Here is a 19,246-nt window from a genome sequence, read left to right as displayed (position 1 = left end):
AGTGGCAGTCAAATCCAAAGACTTCATCCACTTATTGAAATCAGGTAAATAATCATCCATGAAACTGAACTATGTTTACTGTGAACTACTCTGGTTAATACTCTCTCCAGAACTCACTCATGTTTCCACTGTTGTTTTCCTGTGACATCTAGTGATATTTTAGAAAGAGACTTCTCTTAACGAGGCAATAACAAACAGACCGGATCAAGTGAAAGGTAAACAGACACTTCAGATCCTTATAATAACAATCTAAGCCACTTTGTGTCAAAAACAACCCCTTTTTATGGACATACAGTGACGATGGTCAGTTGCCCCGTGTCCCTCCATTGCAGCTCGTTCTCGGGGTGACAGCTGCTGCAGGTTCCCTCAATACTGGACTATTTTAAAAATACTGAGTCATCAGTCTCTTCGATCAGTTTACACAGAAAAAAGGGTCCAGGTTGAAAATGCTGAAGTTACCTTTTAATGTATTTTTTCCTATTCTCTAAAAGACATCTTACAGCTCAACTTCTACACGTGCTTTAAGTCAAAACTGACATTTATGGTGCCAGTTTTATTTTTTATTTTTTTTAAATAAAGAAAAAGAGAAGGAAGAAGAAAAAGAAAAGGGATGTGAGCTCAGCAATGTAGCTTTTGAGTAGGAGGTATTGTGCCCTGCATTATTAAAGGGCCAGTGTGTAAAATGGGTTGAAAACAGTGACATCAGTGGTCAAATTCTAGATTGCAGGGCTCACTCGCTCACCCTTCCCGTCGGGTAAATGACGGTGGCCTCGTAGGGTCAAAAAGCCTTGCGCACGAGTTTTTCAGGAGTAGGTCTATCTAGCGACGAGGTGAATGTTTATTTAGAAATCTAAGCCATGTTACGATATTGTAATGAATCGCTCATTAGCAGGAGACCAGAGGAGTGTTCGGGAAAAAGGCCAGTTTTTTTGAGCCCTCCAGAAACTCCGGTAACACTCCAGGGGGTAAAAGACTCCGTCCCAAACTCTGACTCTTCTAGCGTAACAGACACACTTCATAACTTTACACACATACTCGTTTACCATCCCGAGAGGGGACCCCCCTCCCCTCTCTGCTCAATCTCCAGCCCGCACACTGATTGACAGCGTAGCCGGTAAACAGAGCTCAGCTGTTTATTTAGCCTTGCGATATCTCCGGACTATAGTAGCTGCAATGGACGACTTTGAACGCGATTTTGAAGAGTTTCTTGTAGCGGACACAGACCCAGAGCCATACCTGTTTGAGCCGGAGCATACAGATGAGGAACTCCATGTGTTTGATGCTGAGCGGGCGAGAAGAGAGGCTGAATGCACAGAATGGGATTCGGTGCTACTGCTACCATCGTTGGGGAGATATATCATCAGGAGGAAAAGCGCCGCAGAGAGTGCATCACAAGGAGTGAAGTTGCGTCTTCTTTTCCTCGCAGATGACGGTTCGGGTTCATTCTCTCCTGTTGCGTGGTAAGTGTGGTCCATTCGCAAACTTTATAACTAAAAAAACTTTTCACTACTCTCTATCGACGAACTACTAACACTCTCTGCTGTTTCCTCCTCCTTCTTCCTTCCTTCCGCTGTCTTCGTTGGTTTATTTATACACGCGAAACGCGTTCTCTGGCTGGCTGGATTGTCCGCTCGGGCTGCCGTACATACATGGCGGCGCAAGATGGCGACCTCTCTAAAGCAAGGCCCTTGCTATATATATATGTATATAAAAGCATAATTATAAGGCTACGAAAACCAAACGAATTTTATTTTATAGCGATTATACACTTGTATAAACATATTAATGGGTAGAATATTCAGATTCAGATTCAGATTGCAATAAACCATGCCAAATATTACACACTGGCCCTTTAACGTAAAAAATATGAAACACATGGTCAATACTTATCCATCCATGTTAATGTATCTATAAGGATACAAATAAACTGTGATCTTAGGTGATCTTAGTTACCCCCAGTCATACACATAATTATTGTTACTCCATTTTAACTCTTGTAATGCACAAATTTGAGGAACTGGTGTAATTATGCTTGACTGATTGATATGATTACATGTCACAAATAATCTGATTGATTTAAACCCAATCAGGGTGGATTCTACAGTCCCAGCTGGTCCAAAGTGTCTGTGATTGCAACGTTGCTACTTTTTTGGCACAGATGATTCTGATCAGCTGACCTGAGTGCACGTCCAGCTGGGTGGTAAACTTATCCTATAAGAAGAACAGCCATGAGCCTCTGTGACTCTGCACGGATCTAAAACAAAAAAACAATGAGAGTGGTGGAAAGTTATAAAGTACATTTACCTAAGTACTGTACTTGAGTACAATTTAGAGGTACCTGTACTTAAATATTTTCATTTTGTGCTATTTAATACCTCTACATTCCTCTACATGTTACCTTTTTCATGTGTGACAACACTGGCTGCAATTTTAGTTTGTCAAAATGCAGATTAGCACAGACACAACTGTCAACAACAAAGAGCTGGGGCCCTGCCCCCCACCTCCCCCTCAGGGTCTTTAAATAGATGTGCCTGATCTGTGAGCTGCAGCTGCCTGCATCTAACATGGTTTAACCCATATCAGCCTTTAAAGGCTAGTGTCACCACTAATATTTTTAGATTGAAGCTGCTTATACACCATATTGTATCCTCAGTTGTAATACAGCATCTTTGAATCTATTTTTATGAATTCATGAAAACAATAACAGGTATCCACATTCCATATTACAGCCTGTTAAATCACATTTTTGGAAGTGAAAACTCACTTTTGAAAGCAATTTGATTATTTATTTTTTTGCTGGTTTTATTTATTTACTAATTATTTTTAACAGTGAGATATGTGACAGAAAACTGCCAAAGTGTAAATAACCTTTCAGCCTGGCTTATGGACAAACCTATGACCCCCATGGTCTTATCCTAGCATCTCTCTCTCTCTCTCTCTCTCTCTCTCTCTCTCTCTCTCTCTCTCTCTCTCTCATTGTATAACATTGTGGTGGTGATTTTAAAACTTCAGCATAGAGGACTTTTATTTAAGCTTTCGTTTCTGTCTGGTTTCTGTTACCTTACCTTCAAAATTACCGCTGACTTACCAGAGCCTCTCCTGGTCGTCTGAGCTCTGTGTCTCAATGTGACATGATGTGAAAGCATGCACAGGCATCAGTGTTGATTGGCTATCACTTGTGNTAGTTTCTTGCACAACTTCCTTCCTCTCCGCTCCCCAGCCTTCCCTACCATTCCACTCCTCCCCCTCACTTGGTCTCCCTTTCTTTCTGCTTGTCTTCTCTTTAGTAGTTTTGTTTCAGGTCTTCAGTCCTTACCTCCTGTCTTTATCTACACCTTATCTTTTTTACCTTAATTCTTTCGGAAGCCACAAATTCTCTCAACGGTCATTCTTTCACCATGGCTGAAAAGAGTCGTATGCTAACAAGAAGAGAAAATGAGTCTGCTGAAATGAGCAAGGATGTAAAGGAGGTGAAGAATGAAGGACAGCAGGGAGAGCAGGCAGTGGATAATGGAGAGGTCCCATCAGCTGAGGCTGCGGCCACCAATGGTGCAGTGGCTAACAGTCCGAATGGAGATTTTCAGGTGGAGCCAATGGAACTACCTCCATTTGAAATCATCAGTGGGTAGGTTGTTATCACCAAGTATGGTTCATGAAACAGTTTAAGAGCCTGTGCATTGATTACTTACCTCATCCTCATTCTTAATCTGCTTTATTCAGTTTGTCTTTGGCTGGTGATGCCTTTATTCTATCTGAATCTGAGTCTCTAATAACATTACTGAGCTGCAGAGGGGATCCACTAATCCCATAAGCTTACATTGAGAAGCACTGAGAGTTAAGCTGAGTGAACTGTCTGACATTTAGTGGTTAATTTTAACCTTATCATGCCCAAGGTGGAAACATTTGAGATGTGTGACACCAGTGGCGCCGGCAGGATTATATTTCATAGTATGCACAGGAACCGACCGCCCACTTGTAGGGTACCTTTAACACATAGGTTCCCACGCATGGACATAGGCAGTCTACTCAGTGAGCAAGCAAGAGATTTGCATTAAAACTCCACCATAAAACTCTGATTAGCCTACCATGTGCTTTTCAAAGACAAGCCAACAGACCTCACAACAACAAGCAGGCAAAATAATAGAATACATATAATGCACTGAATACGGCTCAGAGAAACAGGCATTTCGCAGAAAACAGATTCCCTGATTTTTGCAGCTGCCATCACACAGCAACAACTTTAACAGTAGGTATAAAAAATATACAGCAACAATATGTAACATGAAGCCCAAACCAAGCTGCTAAGATTAACAATAAAAAAGGCCAGATGAGAAAATTAAGAAGTATACTTACCTATTTGAAGTTCATTCTGCATCTCCCTGTTGCATTGAACTCCTGCAGAACGGCCTCAGCATCAATTTCAATATCATGATGGATGTTCATTAGTGCTAGTCCACTCAGTCATTTGTCAGTCATTGTATTCCTCAGATATGTCTTCAAGCTGTGTAAATGGCTGAAGGAGCACTCAGCACTCAGCACTCAGCTGCTGCAGCAAGGACGCAGCCTTGGTGCACTGGGCATCTGCTCTACCAGATGAGCAAGAGGGCACCCGCAACTGCCTTTTTTAAGACACATAGAAGCCTCAAAGTTCACAGTGGGGTATTTACTGATGTATTTTATATTGGAGAACAAAATGTGAAAGTCTCTTCAACTCGTGTTAACCACAGACCTTATTTCAGACAACTTCAAGACAAGGGAACACTCGCTAACTCATTTCAGCAGCGCTGATCCAACATGAAACAAGATTCTGTTACTGAATTGTCTTTTCCTTTCCTCAAATGTTTTCAGAAACATACTGTTTAGCTGTAAAAAAGTTTGTCATGCCATGTTGGACACAGTTAAATGGAGTACCAAGCACTGCCCACCAGCTGGAACAACTTTCTCATTTAATGGCTAAATATGTTTCTGAAACCATTTGAGGTGAGGAATGCAGTAACAGAATCTTTATCCATATTTGATCAGTGCTGCCTAGTTTGACAGTTTGACAGAGACTCACATTATCCCAGGTTGTCCTACAGGTACAGTAGTGTGTGAATTATGCTGTTTAATAGTACTTTTTCAACATAATAATTGTCTTTAAATTCCTGTTTGGTGATTTTTGCAGTTGTGGCCACCATTTTAATTGGTTAAGTGAACAACATAAACAAAAGGTGTCAGCTATTCTACACACTACACAGTCTGTTATTTTCGTGTAGTAGTAGTAGTAGTATCCAAAATGATTAAAGGTTCTGTATGTAATTGACAGAAGATCCTTGTTATTAATGTAGGGTGACCATTGTTGGGATCTCAGCTTTAATACGGGGCTGACCTCGTAACTAAACTCCAATTAAGGTATCAAAATGGCTACTGGGAATAATTAATAATTTTTTAATAATTATTATTATTTATGTTAAATAATGTGACTTATTGACTTATAATTCACATTAAATCACCTTGTTGGGCACCATTCCCGAAAAATTTGAAAATGATAGCTAGTTAATGATATGAGTCTCAAAAAGTTCACTTAACTATCAATTTGGAATTTTGATTAATAGCAAAATTAATAACCATAACCGTATTAATAGTAATGGCCAAAGGATTTCAGAATTCCTGACATAACAGAGGATGACTATTCATTCACCCTTGTGCAATATTAAACAGACAGCAGGTATGAATCCAAATATATTTATTCATAAAGAAAGTAAAGCAACAAAACACACAAATTCGAACTAACTAAACTAATCACAAAAAGTACGGAAATTTGTGTTTGGTAGCCCTGCTACAGTGGTCAGTTGGTGTCTGCTCCAAGAATTGGCATGCCTGATCTGGATAGGGCCCGTGCGATAGGGCAACTTCAAGCTGGTGTTCCACAAAACCAAGTTGCGGCATTATTTGGAGTGAGCCCTAGTACAATCTACAAACTGAAGGCCAAGTTCCATATAACAGGGGATGCCAGAGACAGGCCGCAAAGTGGGCGTCCCAAGAAGACCGTTTCCTCATCCTGTCAGCACTTAGGAACTGCAGGCAATCTTCTACAGATTTGCCGTCAAGGTTTGCAGGGCAATATGGCCGACGGCTCTCTGCCCAGACAATCCAGAACAGACTGCACGCAGCCAATCTCTGGTCTCATAGGACTGCCAGGAGGCCTGCCATGACTGCCCTTCACCATCAGGCCCATTTGCGCTGGTGTTGGCAACACGTGCACTAAAACATGTGGAGGAATGTTATGTTTAGCGATGAGTCCAGATTCTAGCTACGGCAGTTGGATCGTAGGGTAAGTGTGAAGAAGTCGTGGAGAACGCATTGCTGATTGCTGCACTGATAGAGTAACATCTTTTGGTGGAGGCAGTGTGATGGTGTGGGGTGGCATCTCCCTCACTGGAAAACGAGGCTTGTCATCATGGAGGCAATCTCAATGCAGAGAGATATCGAGATGAAATTCTGCAACCAGTGGCAATCCCCTATCTCCACAGTCTGGGACCGAACTCTACCCTCCAAGATGACAACCCTTGCCCCCACATTGCGGGGTTTATCAGACACTACCTCCAGAATTTGGGAGTGGAGAGGATGGAATGGCCTGTCAGCAGTCCTGACCTCAACCCCATTGAACACTTGTGGGGTCAGCTTGGGCATGCTGGTCGTGCCAGAGTGACCAACACAACCACGTTGGCTGACTTGTGACAAATGCTGGTTGAAGAGAGAGACAAAAGGTGTGTGTGTGAAACAAAGGCTGTCTGACCTACAAAACAAAATAGCTGACAATAGAGAACTACAAGATGGCTGAATCAAAGATGGCTTCAGATCGGGGGAAGTTTGCTTGACCATGTGGTCAGGACAAAGACAAAGGAAAAGAAGCGGGAACATTGATATGCCCTGTTCTTTTTTTCCTTAACCCATCCACATGCTTTGTAGCCTAAATCCAGTTACTTGCGTGTGTTGGCTAAACCTAACCACAGGAAAAACATGTCAGTTCATAGTGTTGTACTGATGTAGTGCGTTTATTTTGAAAGACACTGTATGCAAACTGTGAAAACTGTGACTTTCCTGTGAAAACAGAAGTGTATTTTGAAAACAGACAATGCATGTAACAGGCCGAAGTTGATAAGGCGTCCCAGAACGCCAACAACCTACACACCCAGGGTACTTTGCACATCATATGTCAGTGTGGAAAGTCTATGACCAAACACTGACGTGATGAGGTCGGAGTAACAATATTTTGGCATAAAATCTCAGGGCCATCAGGAGCTGGAGCGTCTGTGGTACAGCTGAGTCACTGCCATGTTTGACAGTTAACTCAATCTTCCTGTTCAGCTCCAAAGCAGTTTCCTTAGTGAACCGGCATCTTAACACAAATTCCACCTCATCATAAAAGTCAAGTGGGTTGAGTCTGTCGCTCAACTTTCTTCGAGGAACTTGATTGTTTTCCTGAATCCATCTCAGAAATTTTAAATTGGAGTTTAAAGTTTTGGTGCAACAGAATTATTCTGGACATTTTCTTGTCAACATGATCTTGACTCACTTCTCTGTGCTCCTTACTGCTCTTTGACCTGACCTGAACATTTTTTTGTTGTTGTTTTTCAGTTTCAGTTATATATTGGAGGGAAATTTTGGGCATGGGGGGGAGGCATGTCCCCCTCAATGTATATGGTGACTACTGCCCTGTCAGGCATGCATAATTAGGCCTCAGTTGTCTGGGTACGCAAAGGTGTGTGTGGTATCACTGGAAAGCTGTGATCCTGCACTTTCTTGTGATATGTGTGGCATTTATGTGCGAGCCTGCATTCGTGAGTAATCCATCCAAGAGTAACACGTGTGCAAAGCTGTATGAAAGCTTTGTTATACAATTTTAGTGTAAATTTATCTTTTTTTTCACTGTGAAAACACTGGACTGCCGACAAGTGCTTGGTCTTGTCGGAAAGCTACGGTCCCGCTGTTTCATGTGATACGTGTGGATTCTCGCTATGATGCACGGTCATCACAGTCACATTCAGTTACCACAAGATAATCGTGTGCATTAAACATTAGCAATAAACACCTGGAGTTTAATTGATGAAATCATGTTCACAAGAGGAATATAAATTAATTGTGTTACTTATATGTACTTCATTTTTGTAAATTGAAAGGCCTGCTATTTCCCATTTTTTCAGTGTAAGAGGGGATTGTCTGCAGCCAGTCAGATGTCTCACTTCTTTACAGCCAATCACATGAGTGCCTCCCCACGAGGGGTGTTATATGACATCATTATGACATCATCCTGCACACGCAGGTGGGAGTAAGGTGAAGCTGCAGTACCAGAGGCTGCAGTTTCAGGACCATTCAATTTTCCAAGCTGAGGCTTAGTAACAGGGTAATGTAACGCGTTATAATTTGAAAAAAATAGGAGAAATTAATTAGTAATAGTAATTAGATTATAGTTACAAGCCCAGGTTACGTTACCATCGCCGGTCCTCTCCGCTCCTCTCACCCACACTTAAAGGGATAGTGCCCCCAAAAATGAAAACTCAGCCATTATCTACTCACCCATATGCCGAGGAAGGCTCAGGTGAAGTTTTAGAGTCCTCACATCCCAGGGGAGAGGGGGTAGCAACACAGCTCCACCTAATGCAGGCTGATGGCGCCCCAGATTCAAACGTCCAAAAACACCTAATTGAAACCACAAAATATCTCCATACTGCTTGTCCATAGTGATCCAAGTGTCGTGAAGCTCCGACATAAAAAGTTGTTTGGAAAAACGTCATTCGAACTCTGTTTTTAGCCTCATTGTAGTCTGTAGCTCTAACTGCCTCTCTGTACACTGCGCTCACGTGTGTGCGCTTGCACGAGACCATGAGACTCACTAAAAAAATATATGATTGGGACTTCTCCCACTGTCACCCCTGGGATAATGAGTTGAAATTCTTATTTCATCTGAACAACTTGTCATTTATTCTTCATAACAGGTTACTTTATAATATGAAGGAGATTATGAGTAAAATGTTTCTCATGTTTAGAGAAAAATGGTCTGTTGATTGATGGTATAAACTAAAATTATGAACTTCTTGTCTCATAAAGAATAGCTACAGTGTGGAACCTTATGTGAAGTCTAATTTAAACATAAGACAAAGATCTGTATGTGCATAGTTGCACTCAGAAATGGTACCATTATCATTAGAGACTGGGGGGTTTAATCCCACTCCAGTGGAGGACAAATTTGTTTGTTGTGTAAAGCTTAGTTCAGACTAGAGATATGCAATGAGATGAGTTGAAACAAGCAATTACTTGCGATGTGCCGCTCTGCAACGTTCTAAACACCTGCCAGTTCACACCAATGCAACAAGATGAGACGGTGAATCATCTCTATGCAACAACTCTCTGTACTTACATTCTGATTTCCAGCTTTTCAGGTTCATTTTGTGGCTGAATATAATTTGTAGCTTCTTAAAATATGAACGAGTGATAGTGGGTTACCACCTACAGTTCCACTGGTAGTAGTGATGAAACAGCCAAAAACAGAAACAAAACGAGCACCAGATGGACTGTATTTATCAAAATAGCAACCCACTGGACCTGGGTACAGAGCACCTGCTGCAGTAAGCAGACACACCATCTGGGGTAATTTTGACTTGACCATCAGACTTTACTACAAGCTGATTGGCTGTTGAAACAGGTGACATACTCTACGTTCTAAAACCAGCTGCCAACAATTTGACCAGCTGACTTGCAGGTGACACCATCAGCTGGTTTGAGTTGAGCTCAGACCGGGCAGTTCATAAGGTTGCAACTTTTCTCAGCAACATTCGAAAGCGGTTTTGTCTCATCGTGAATCTTTGGTCTGAACTTTACACGTTTTGCATACAGAGACACGAGGGATGCACTTATCAGTAAAATTATCTTGATTTATGTTTTGTTTTGTTTTTTTGTGGTTGTTCTTTTTTTTGACCATGAAAAGTCTGGGTTATGTTTTAGAAGGTGAACCTTTTTTGTTTGCCGGTCCTGGGATAGAAAGCAAAGTATTTTGTTTAGAGAACAGTGACATAATACATATTTTGATTGTCCACTGCAATGTTATTGTTTTTGTAATGGCGTCTTATGAACCCAGGAGGGTTAGGCATGTGTTTGTATGCATAACAGAAATAAAATAAAAAATAAAATCAAAATCACAACACAGAATGTTCATGATTATGTCTAGGATATTGCACTTAATGTCCCATTATTGCACATAATGTCCCATCATATCACTAAATCAGTTGTAAGGAGTTGCGTTGTAATGATAAAATAAACCAATGTTATCCATGAAAGACATTAATTCAGAGAGAACAACTGAGATGGAGACTGGAGCCTCTTCAGCATCCCATGTCTCTGCTGTCCATTCCCACACATGAGGCGGAAGTGTTGTCAAGTCTGATAGCCACTGAAAGGAAGCATTGTGGTGGTGTTCTGTTGTGCATCATGGTGGCAACAGTCTGCTGCCGAAGGTGCGCTCGTGCATGACCTGCACATTGTCGATTGTGGAAGGCACCAGCCTTCCAGATGAGCTTGATAGTCTGTTGGCACTGACTGCCCTCACCCTCCTGCCCCAGTGCACCACTCACTACCAGTGACTGGTAGAGCATCCTCAACATTGCACTGCAGACACTGAATGACCAGAGCTTCCGTAGAAAGTAAAGTTTGCTCTAGCCCTTCATGTACGCAGCCTTGGTGTTCCTTCCATGGTCCAGCTTGTTTCTGAGGTACTTGTTGTCACTGCCCATTAACCTCTTGAATAAAGATAGGTGTAGGGGGTGTTTTCAGCTTACTGAAGTCCACCACCAACACCTCAGTCTTGGTGTTTGGTGTTCAGCTGCAGCTCAGCCCACACCTCTCAATGAAGGAGTCCACAGCATCCCTGTACTCTGCCCCTTTTCCCTCAAAGATGCAGCCTATGATTGCAGAGTCATTGGAGAACTTCTATTGGTGGCAGGTCTTGCAGTTGTAGGTGATGTCCAAGGGTAGAGGGTGAACAGAAAGGGTGCAGGGCATTTGTCTGTGGGGTCCCCATGTTGCTCACCACAGTGTCAGACATGCAGCCCTGCAGTCTAACATTCTGTGGCTGACCAGTTGAATAATCCATGACCCAGGACATCGTCTCCTCCCCAGCAAGGCTAACTAGAGGGGGATTGAACTCACTGGAGAAGTCAAAGAATATAACTCTCACAGTGCTACCTGGCCTGTCTATTTGAGCTTAGGCACGATGAAGCAGGGAGATGATGGTATCTTTCCCTCTCACATTTGTCTGTTAGGCAAACTGTAGAGGGTCCAGTTCAACCGGAGGCCAAAGGGGTGACAGGTCCAGCCTCACCTGGGAATTAATCAGATGGGGAGTCAGCACCACACCATGACTAGGCACTTACAGATGCAGCCACTTCAAATTTCCCAGGCCTTCCGAAAGCCGACCGGAAGCCTGCCAATGGCATTTAAGTTATTAAAATGACCACCTTTATCTGCTGTAGCATCAGTGTTATAAACACTTTAGTTATTAAGGAAAACCTAAAATTTTGTTATAATTGGCCCAGGTCTCCCCTATCTGAAAATATTGAGTTAGTCTCTCAGAATAATGAGAAACGCTCTGAAAATAACTTGGTGCCTGAAAATAATTACTTAAATCATTTTGAAAAAGTTGCTCATTGAGAGACTTAAATTTTAAAATAACATTGATATTAATTAAGAGACAATATCATTTTCTTAGTTTATAATGTGAAGGATTGTAAAATGTCACTTTTATGAGGTAGTACAAACATCGACAGTGACGATGTGTTGTTCAATGTTTGCATCAAAAGTTCGTACAGCCCACTCAGTGTGATGATCTGAGTGACTGGGAAACCTATTCAGATGGCACACTCGACTATTCAGAAGGACCGAAAAGGTTCATCGTAATGCTGAATATGTGATTGAGCTCTCGCACCTTCCAAGATAAACAGGACCACATCATGTTGCGTGCAGTGAAAGTACCATGCTCCTTTTCAGTTAAACTCTGCAGGCTACGTGCAGCTTGACCTTCGTTGCGGCTGCATGTGAGGATGAAATGCCAATTTCAGCTTGTGATCTCTCACTGACTGACTGAACAGCCTCATGGAAGTGACATTTTACAATTCTTCATATTTTAAACTAACCAATTTGTTAGTTTAAAATATGAAGATTTGTAAAATGTTGCTTCCATGAGGCTGTTCAGACATCAGCGGTAAGGCGCACAATAAGTGCACTTATTGTTATGATCTTTGTGACATTGTTTTTTCTCCCAATTATTTCATGTAACTGATCATTTTTCAAAATAAAAAAACATAAACGCAAGAATACTTATGTATTCTTTTATCGGATCAATGAGAGACCGAGGAGTGCCTGCAAGACTGACCCAGACATGCCCCATCTTGGCTTCTGCTATCCGTGATTGTGTTATGCTATTATAATAAAACATGAACAGTGACCTTATCTTTTCTGTCTTATTTTGTTTAGAGGGGTATAAAAACAACAGTAGATAACAATACAATACAATCTTGCTAAAGAAGGGCTATGGTTGTTGGGGGGTGAGGAGCCCAAACACATCATTAGCGTCTAATTCATGCATGTGTGGAGAATATTAAAGATTCTACAGTTTCCTTAAAGACCAAAACACACTTAAATTTTAAATTGAAGCTTATAAGGTGCACTGCAGGCTTCAGATTTAAAAACCCCACAAAACCAGAACCTTTCTCTCCTCCCTATCATGATTAATGCCATGGAGTAATTAAGTATTAAAATACGCACACAAAAAAATAAGAGTTTGCTGTAGGCTTTCGCACATATTTTAAGCGGAGGCATGCACCTGGCAAGGTGGTCTAACAGCACCATAAATTAAATATATATATAAATACTGCATAGCCACAATAAGATATACATATTATTGGTATTATTGAGCTGCTCAGACAAGTGCTGCAAACACAGTGTGGGGGCCGGGAATCCTGTTCAGATGGCCACTCGCCATCACTCAGTAGGAAAAAAGGGTACAACATAATGCTAATCATGTGATAAATAGAAGAGCCGAGGAGTCATTTTCACACTATGTAAAACAACTGAATGAGCGGCGCTTTGTGAAATATCGCTTCCATGAATCTGTTTAGACTGACAGCGACAGATCAATGACGTAAAGCTGTGAAGGCATGCTGCGTGCAGCAGGCAGAGCGTGTGCAGAGCTTGTACAGTCCGAACATCAAAATAATAATTAAAAAGAAAAGATCTATGTAATCATTTCCAATATTCACAAGGTGTTTTTATCTAACGAAAGATTCTGCTTCAGTCCATATTTGAAAAACAACATTTTCACTGAGGTTAAAAAAAATCCTCTTGTCTTTCGTACAGTCTGTAAACGGAGTGGGGTGGTCTAACAGCAATCTAACAGCACCATAAATTACATTTATATAGCCATAATAATGGTATTTTATATATATATACATATATACATGCTATATATACATATATGCTATATGATATATATCTATATATCTATCTATCTATCTATCTACACACACACACACACACACACATATATATATATGTATATATATATATATATATATATCGTCTCCATCGTCAAAGACTCTGGTCCGGAGTCTGGCATATACTCTACTGGCACAGCTCAGACGATGGTTAACTTCAGATTCTATGTCAGCTCTGGAGGAGAGAAGGCTGCCAAGGTTGAGGAAGTAGTCCACATTCTCCAGTGTGATGTTGTCAACTTCTATGGCAGGCTGAGAAGATGGCTTATTACGTGGTGGTTGATATAGAACCTGGGTCTTTTTGATGTTCAGGGCCAAGCCCAGGGCTCTATATGCCTTGGCAGAGGCATTCAGAATGTCCTGGAGGTCTTCTAAGGTGTGCGCTGCAATGGCATTATCATCTGCATACTGCAGCTCCATGATGGTGGAATGCTTGACCTTACTCTTGGCTTTGAATCTGTTAAGGTTGAAGAGCCTGCCATCAGTTCTGTAGAGATTTGGGATCCCCTGGGGCAGCTCTTGTCCAATAAGATGTAGTATAGCTGCAATGAAGACGGCAAACAGAGTGGATGCAATGATGCACCCCTGTTTAACCCCAGTTTCCACGCTGAAAGGCTTAGATTCAGAGCCGCTGTTGCTGAGCACTGTGGCTGACATGCCGTCATGCAGTAGCCTGAGTATACGGATGTATTTATCAGAGCAGCCGTACCTTGACAGAATGCTCCACAGTGCCTGACAATCCACTGAGTCAAAGGCCTCTGTTAGGTCTATGAAGGCCATGTACAGGGGCAGTCCTTGTTCCCGGTATTTTTCCTGTAATTGGCGTGCAGTAAAGATCATGTCTGTTGTTCCTCTTGATGGGCGAAAGCCGCACTGAGATTCAGGGAGTACGTCTTCAGACAGTAGTAGAAGGGGGTTGGCGAGAACACGAGCAAGGAATTTGCCTGTTGTTGACAGGAGTGAGATGCCCCTGTAGTTTCCACATTCAGCCTTCAGTCCCCTTTCTTGAATATGGTTATAATTTGGGCATCCCTAAGCTCAGAGGGAAGCTCTTCTCTTTCCCAGACCTTGAGGAGGGGATGGTGGATGTGGAGCCAGAGCTTTGGACCACCTTCCTTTAAGATCCCATCAGGACCAGTTTTTGAGGTTCCTGATGGCATTGTGGACCTTGGTTATAGTGGGGGGTTCGCCCATGTCTTTTCTGATGGGACTCTGTGGGATGAGGCTGACGGTGTTTGATTCAGCAGAGCTGTTGCGATTGAGAAGTTTTTGTGCTCTTTCTAATGTGCATTGATGGAATCATTGTCTTTTAGAGGCATCTGCCCATCCTTTGAGTGCAGGGGTATCTCTGTATCATTCTCATCAAACCAGTCTTGATGTTTCCTGGACTTATACTCAAGGGTGGTTTCACGAGGCGAGGATGGTGGATTTGAGAAGGCCCCAGTGCTCTTTGATGTTATTAGGGTATTCTTGCTGAAGGCTTTCCCCAAGAGAGTCCTGAAGTAGCTGCTGGGTGGTGGCTTTATTCAGGCTATCCAGGTTAAGTCTTTGCCGGGTTTGCTTCTTTTGAATCCTCCTCCTTTTTTTAAGTTTGATGGACATTGTGGATTGGATGAGGTGGTGGTCTGTCCAACAGTTGTCGGAGTCTATCATGGCCCTTGTAATGTTCACATCACGGCGGTCCCTGGCTCTTACAATGACATAATCAATAAAATGCCATTGTTTGGAGCGAGGATGTCTCCAGGATGCCTTGGAGGATGCCTTTGTTTTTCTGGCAGAAGAGAGTATTTGTGATAATGAGATTGTGCTGAACACATTTACTGAGAAGCAGCACTCCATTGGAGTTTGTGTTCCCAATGCCCTCTTTGTCGATAGTGCCTCTCCAAAGATGTTGGTCCCGACCGACCCTGGCATTGAAGTCTCTAAGAAGTATAATCTTGTCTTCCCTGGGGATTTTTGACAGGATTTCCACAAGGCAGACATAGAAGTCCTCTTTTTCTTCCATGTCAGAGTCTAGAGTAGGGGCATAGGCACTCACTACTGTCGCCATCTGGTTGTTGGCTAGCACCAGATGGATGGTCATGAGGCGCTCATTGATCCTGACGGGAAGTTCACAGAGGTGGTTGACAAGCTGGTTGTTGATGGCAAACCCAACCCTGTGGATTCTAGGCTTGTCAGCAGACTGAAAGTATAGCCACCCTTCTCCTCCTTCAGTTGCCCTTCATCTGCTCACCGGGTTTCGGAGAGGGCAGCAATGTCAATCCGGCATCCCTGCAGTTCTCTGGCGATGATGGACGTATGTCTCTCAGGTCTATCTCTGGTGGTACAATCCATAAGGGTGCGCACATTCCAGGCTCCAAAATTAAATTGTCTGTGCTTCTGACCGCAGTATGGTGTTCCCTCTGAACGCGGTGATCCAGACGGGAACTGTGAGGCAGGCTATTTTTAGGGCACCTTTTCTAGACCATGTGGGGTGAGCAGAGCAGATCCTGAAAAGGGCTGCTCAGTCATGGGTGCAGCTGCCGAAGGACTCTTCTGCCTTGTTCCAAGAGCCCAGCAACTGTCTGGCACCCACCGCCTGATGTGCCAGCTCATGACTAGGGGCTTCCAGATTACACAATCCTTCCCCCGCCGTCACCTGTTGATCACCATAGGACTTTGATCCTGGGTGGTAGGGTGGATTCCCATTGTGGAGGACGCCTGTGCGTGATGTTGTTTAACGTGGGGCGGCTGGTGCACGGACAGTCACCGCACGGCCCTTGGCCAATTCCAGGCCAGTATCCAGTGGCATGGAGTCCAAGACGACCTGGGACCCATCTCTGCTGCAGCCTTCATCCGCCTTTCCAGCCATTGTGATGCTCCCCTTGAGTCAGCCATCATCCTCCGCCTGTTCCGCCGTTGAGGTCTTCTGCTTTTCTGTCAAGGTGAGCTCCCTCAGCCTTGCCTCCATAGGCTAACCCACAAGGCAGTGGGGCTATTTAACCATAGTTGGGGCTGTGGTTGCAGGCGTCAGGGCATGTCCACCATGTGGTTGGCCTGCATTCCGCTCCTCTGGGGCCCACTGCTGCTTCGAGATCCCCTGCAGTTCAGCTTATACAAGCATACAGAGGAAACACAAGATGGTACTAGTGCCTTGATGACGTCAGATTTCATTCCATATATTCTGACTTTCGTTCAATATATTCAAGGTTCATTCAATATATATTCAATATATTCAGACTCGGCCCCGTATCCTCTACGTCATCGTGGGGGATCTCATTAGAGCTACGAGCCCGGCCAGGTGGCGACAGGGACCTGTTACGGATTGCTCAGGTCTCTACCATGGGCCAAACGGAAATTTGAAGTGGCTGCATCTGTAAATCAAACAAAGAAGCAAACTATCATCCTAAGTCACTAAGAAATGCATCTGTAATTTGTAACCTAAGTTCTAGCAAATCTCATCTTTTTTGATGGGGGACAGGGTTGAGTGTTTATGTACCACACTGAGAGGAAGAGATGAAATGATAAGACTCCTTCGATTTATCTATGTTCCATTTGGAAAATTAATACTTACTGTTTATAGTTCTTGTCATGTCCGCTTAGCTGAAATGACCCAAGAGGTCACTCAAGTATCCTAGCCTGGTGGAACCATCCTGATCTTGTGAGCTCATATTTGATTTCGCTCTGCAGATCAGTCTGGCCATGCAATCATTAAGGCGCATTCTGGCATCGGTTAAAGCTTGCTGGGCGAATCAAAACCGTTTATTGCTTTGGGGCGGGCACGTCATCAGAATAGAAGGGACAAGGAGCAGAGTGAATGCATTTCGTAAACTGATTTTATACTTTTGTATACTGATTTTGAAACTGCGATGGTAAATGTGTTGAACGAACTGGAATGTACATTTTCTTTAAAAGCAGAACAAACGGCTACACTGAAAGCTTTTATTTAAAAAAAAGGATGTGTTTGCCGTCGTTCCTACGGGGTTTGGAAAAAATATAATTTACCAGCTGGCTCCATTGATTGGGAAAAAGATGAGATTCAGTGAAAACCAAACGGCTATTGCTGTTTCTCCGCTAGTTGCTCTCATGGAGGAGCAGGTCAGGGAAGCGACCAAGCTGGGAATCACAGCCATGCAACTTGGAGTCCACAGTGAGGAGGAAATCTGCAGCTGACATTGCCAAAAGACGGCAACACTCTTTCCCAGACATCATCACAGCTCATCTCCGCTGCAGTTTTTTGGGATGTTTACAGTGGCATTGTGCTAGCCTACGTCACACGTTTTGTTTACTCTGATTGGTTTTCCGTCTTTCCAGTTGCGTGAAGGGGCACTTTGAGTGACAGCCGTTGATACCGCCCCTCGGGAATAGAGGAAATGTACACTCCGTGTCCAGACCCGTTCGCGTTTTTGCGAATTGGGTCTGGCAACACCAGGCTACAAGTATCCTGCATCCTGCTGTGAATTTGGTCATCTTGTCAAAGCATCTCCTCTCCTAGTGCTGGAGAGGCCCGAAACTTAGACTGGGTAATGTCACTCAGTCCTGACACTTTTACTATGGAGGTCGTAGAGATCCATTCAGATTACCTGGGAAAAGCCTCAGCCAAGATGGATTTATTACCCCCCTACCTGTGAGATCTGGAGTCTGTCAGCCACTCACCCCAGGACCCCAATTAAAATATTTAAATGATTTTTCATGGCTTGTCTAAATCAAAAGATTATGTGAAGTGTAACATGACGCTAACAAGTGCCCACAAAGTAGTGGGGTAGTGCAGCAAAACAGTATTGCTATATTTTAGTTTTTTCTTTAAGAAATAAAAGCTCAAATATGCTGTCGCTTTGACTGCTTGCAAATGATTAGGCATCCTTATATGCTGCCCCAACACCTTTCTTGTTTAAGTAAGCATGCTGGTTTAACAGTATGGAGCAGGAAAAGAGCAAGACCAGCAGAAGGCCTGCCCCAAAGGATGTACCTGGCTCTGATATATGCTTAGCTGGGTGGGAGCCAAAAGACAGCCATGCTGCTTCAAAGCATCACGTCCCATAGCACATTCACACCATTCCATTCATTTAATGATACTGATGTTTAACAGTTATTTACTAGCTAGAAAGAGAGAGAGAGAGAGAGAGAGAGAGAGAGAGAGAGAGAGAGAGAGAGAGAGAGATGACTGTATTGGTTTATAAGAGCTAGGTCACAGAAAACCAGTCTAATTAAAGCTGCAAGCAGCATTGGGCGGGACCTCGGACCCTCGCTGTCGGCCTCCAGCTCACGTAGACGGTGTGAATTAGCCTATTCGTAGGAGTCGAAATGTCGATAAAACAAGCACTGTCAATGGAACGCAAGGTCATTTTTGGCAATAAACCCATGACTTGGGAGTAGAACTTTGATGGCTTCTGAAAACCAAACTACTGACGAGGACATCAATCAATCAATCAATCAATCAATCAATCAATCAATCAATCAATCAATCAATCAATATCACAAATCATAATTTGCCTCACAGGGCTTTACAGCATACAACATCCCTCTGTCCTCAGTCCCCAATGAGACAGAAGGGGAGACAGAGAGAGATGCAGGACAGACGATAATGACAGTAGCTTATAACAACATTAATGAAAGTAATAATATTATAATTATAATTCTGGCTATTGTGGTACAACATGTTGAAAGTATATATTAATATCTGATAGTATACATATGTGACAAAAATCATATGTGTATAATAACAGTAGAAGTATGACACA

The 19,246-nt window shown here is 42.9% G+C and overlaps 1 protein-coding gene across 1 annotated transcript in view; it reads left to right on the top strand.

Moving 5' to 3' along the window:
* The first annotated feature begins 3,246 nt into the window (after positions 1-3,246).
* LOC126386441 (C->U-editing enzyme APOBEC-2-like) overlaps positions 3,247-19,246 on the top strand; it is an 87,332-nt gene continuing 71,332 nt past the window's right edge. Inside the window, exon 1 of the mRNA XM_050038799.1 lies at positions 3,247-3,625. Coding sequence (XP_049894756.1) covers positions 3,399-3,625 — 227 coding nt within the window. The 5' untranslated portion in view covers positions 3,247-3,398. The remainder of the gene's footprint in view (positions 3,626-19,246) is intronic.

This window comes from Epinephelus moara, chromosome 24, assembly GCF_006386435.1.
Source record: "Epinephelus moara isolate mb chromosome 24, YSFRI_EMoa_1.0, whole genome shotgun sequence".
Classification (NCBI taxonomy): Eukaryota; Metazoa; Chordata; class Actinopteri; order Perciformes; family Serranidae; genus Epinephelus; species Epinephelus moara.
This window is presented reverse-complemented; position numbering and strand designations above follow the sequence as displayed.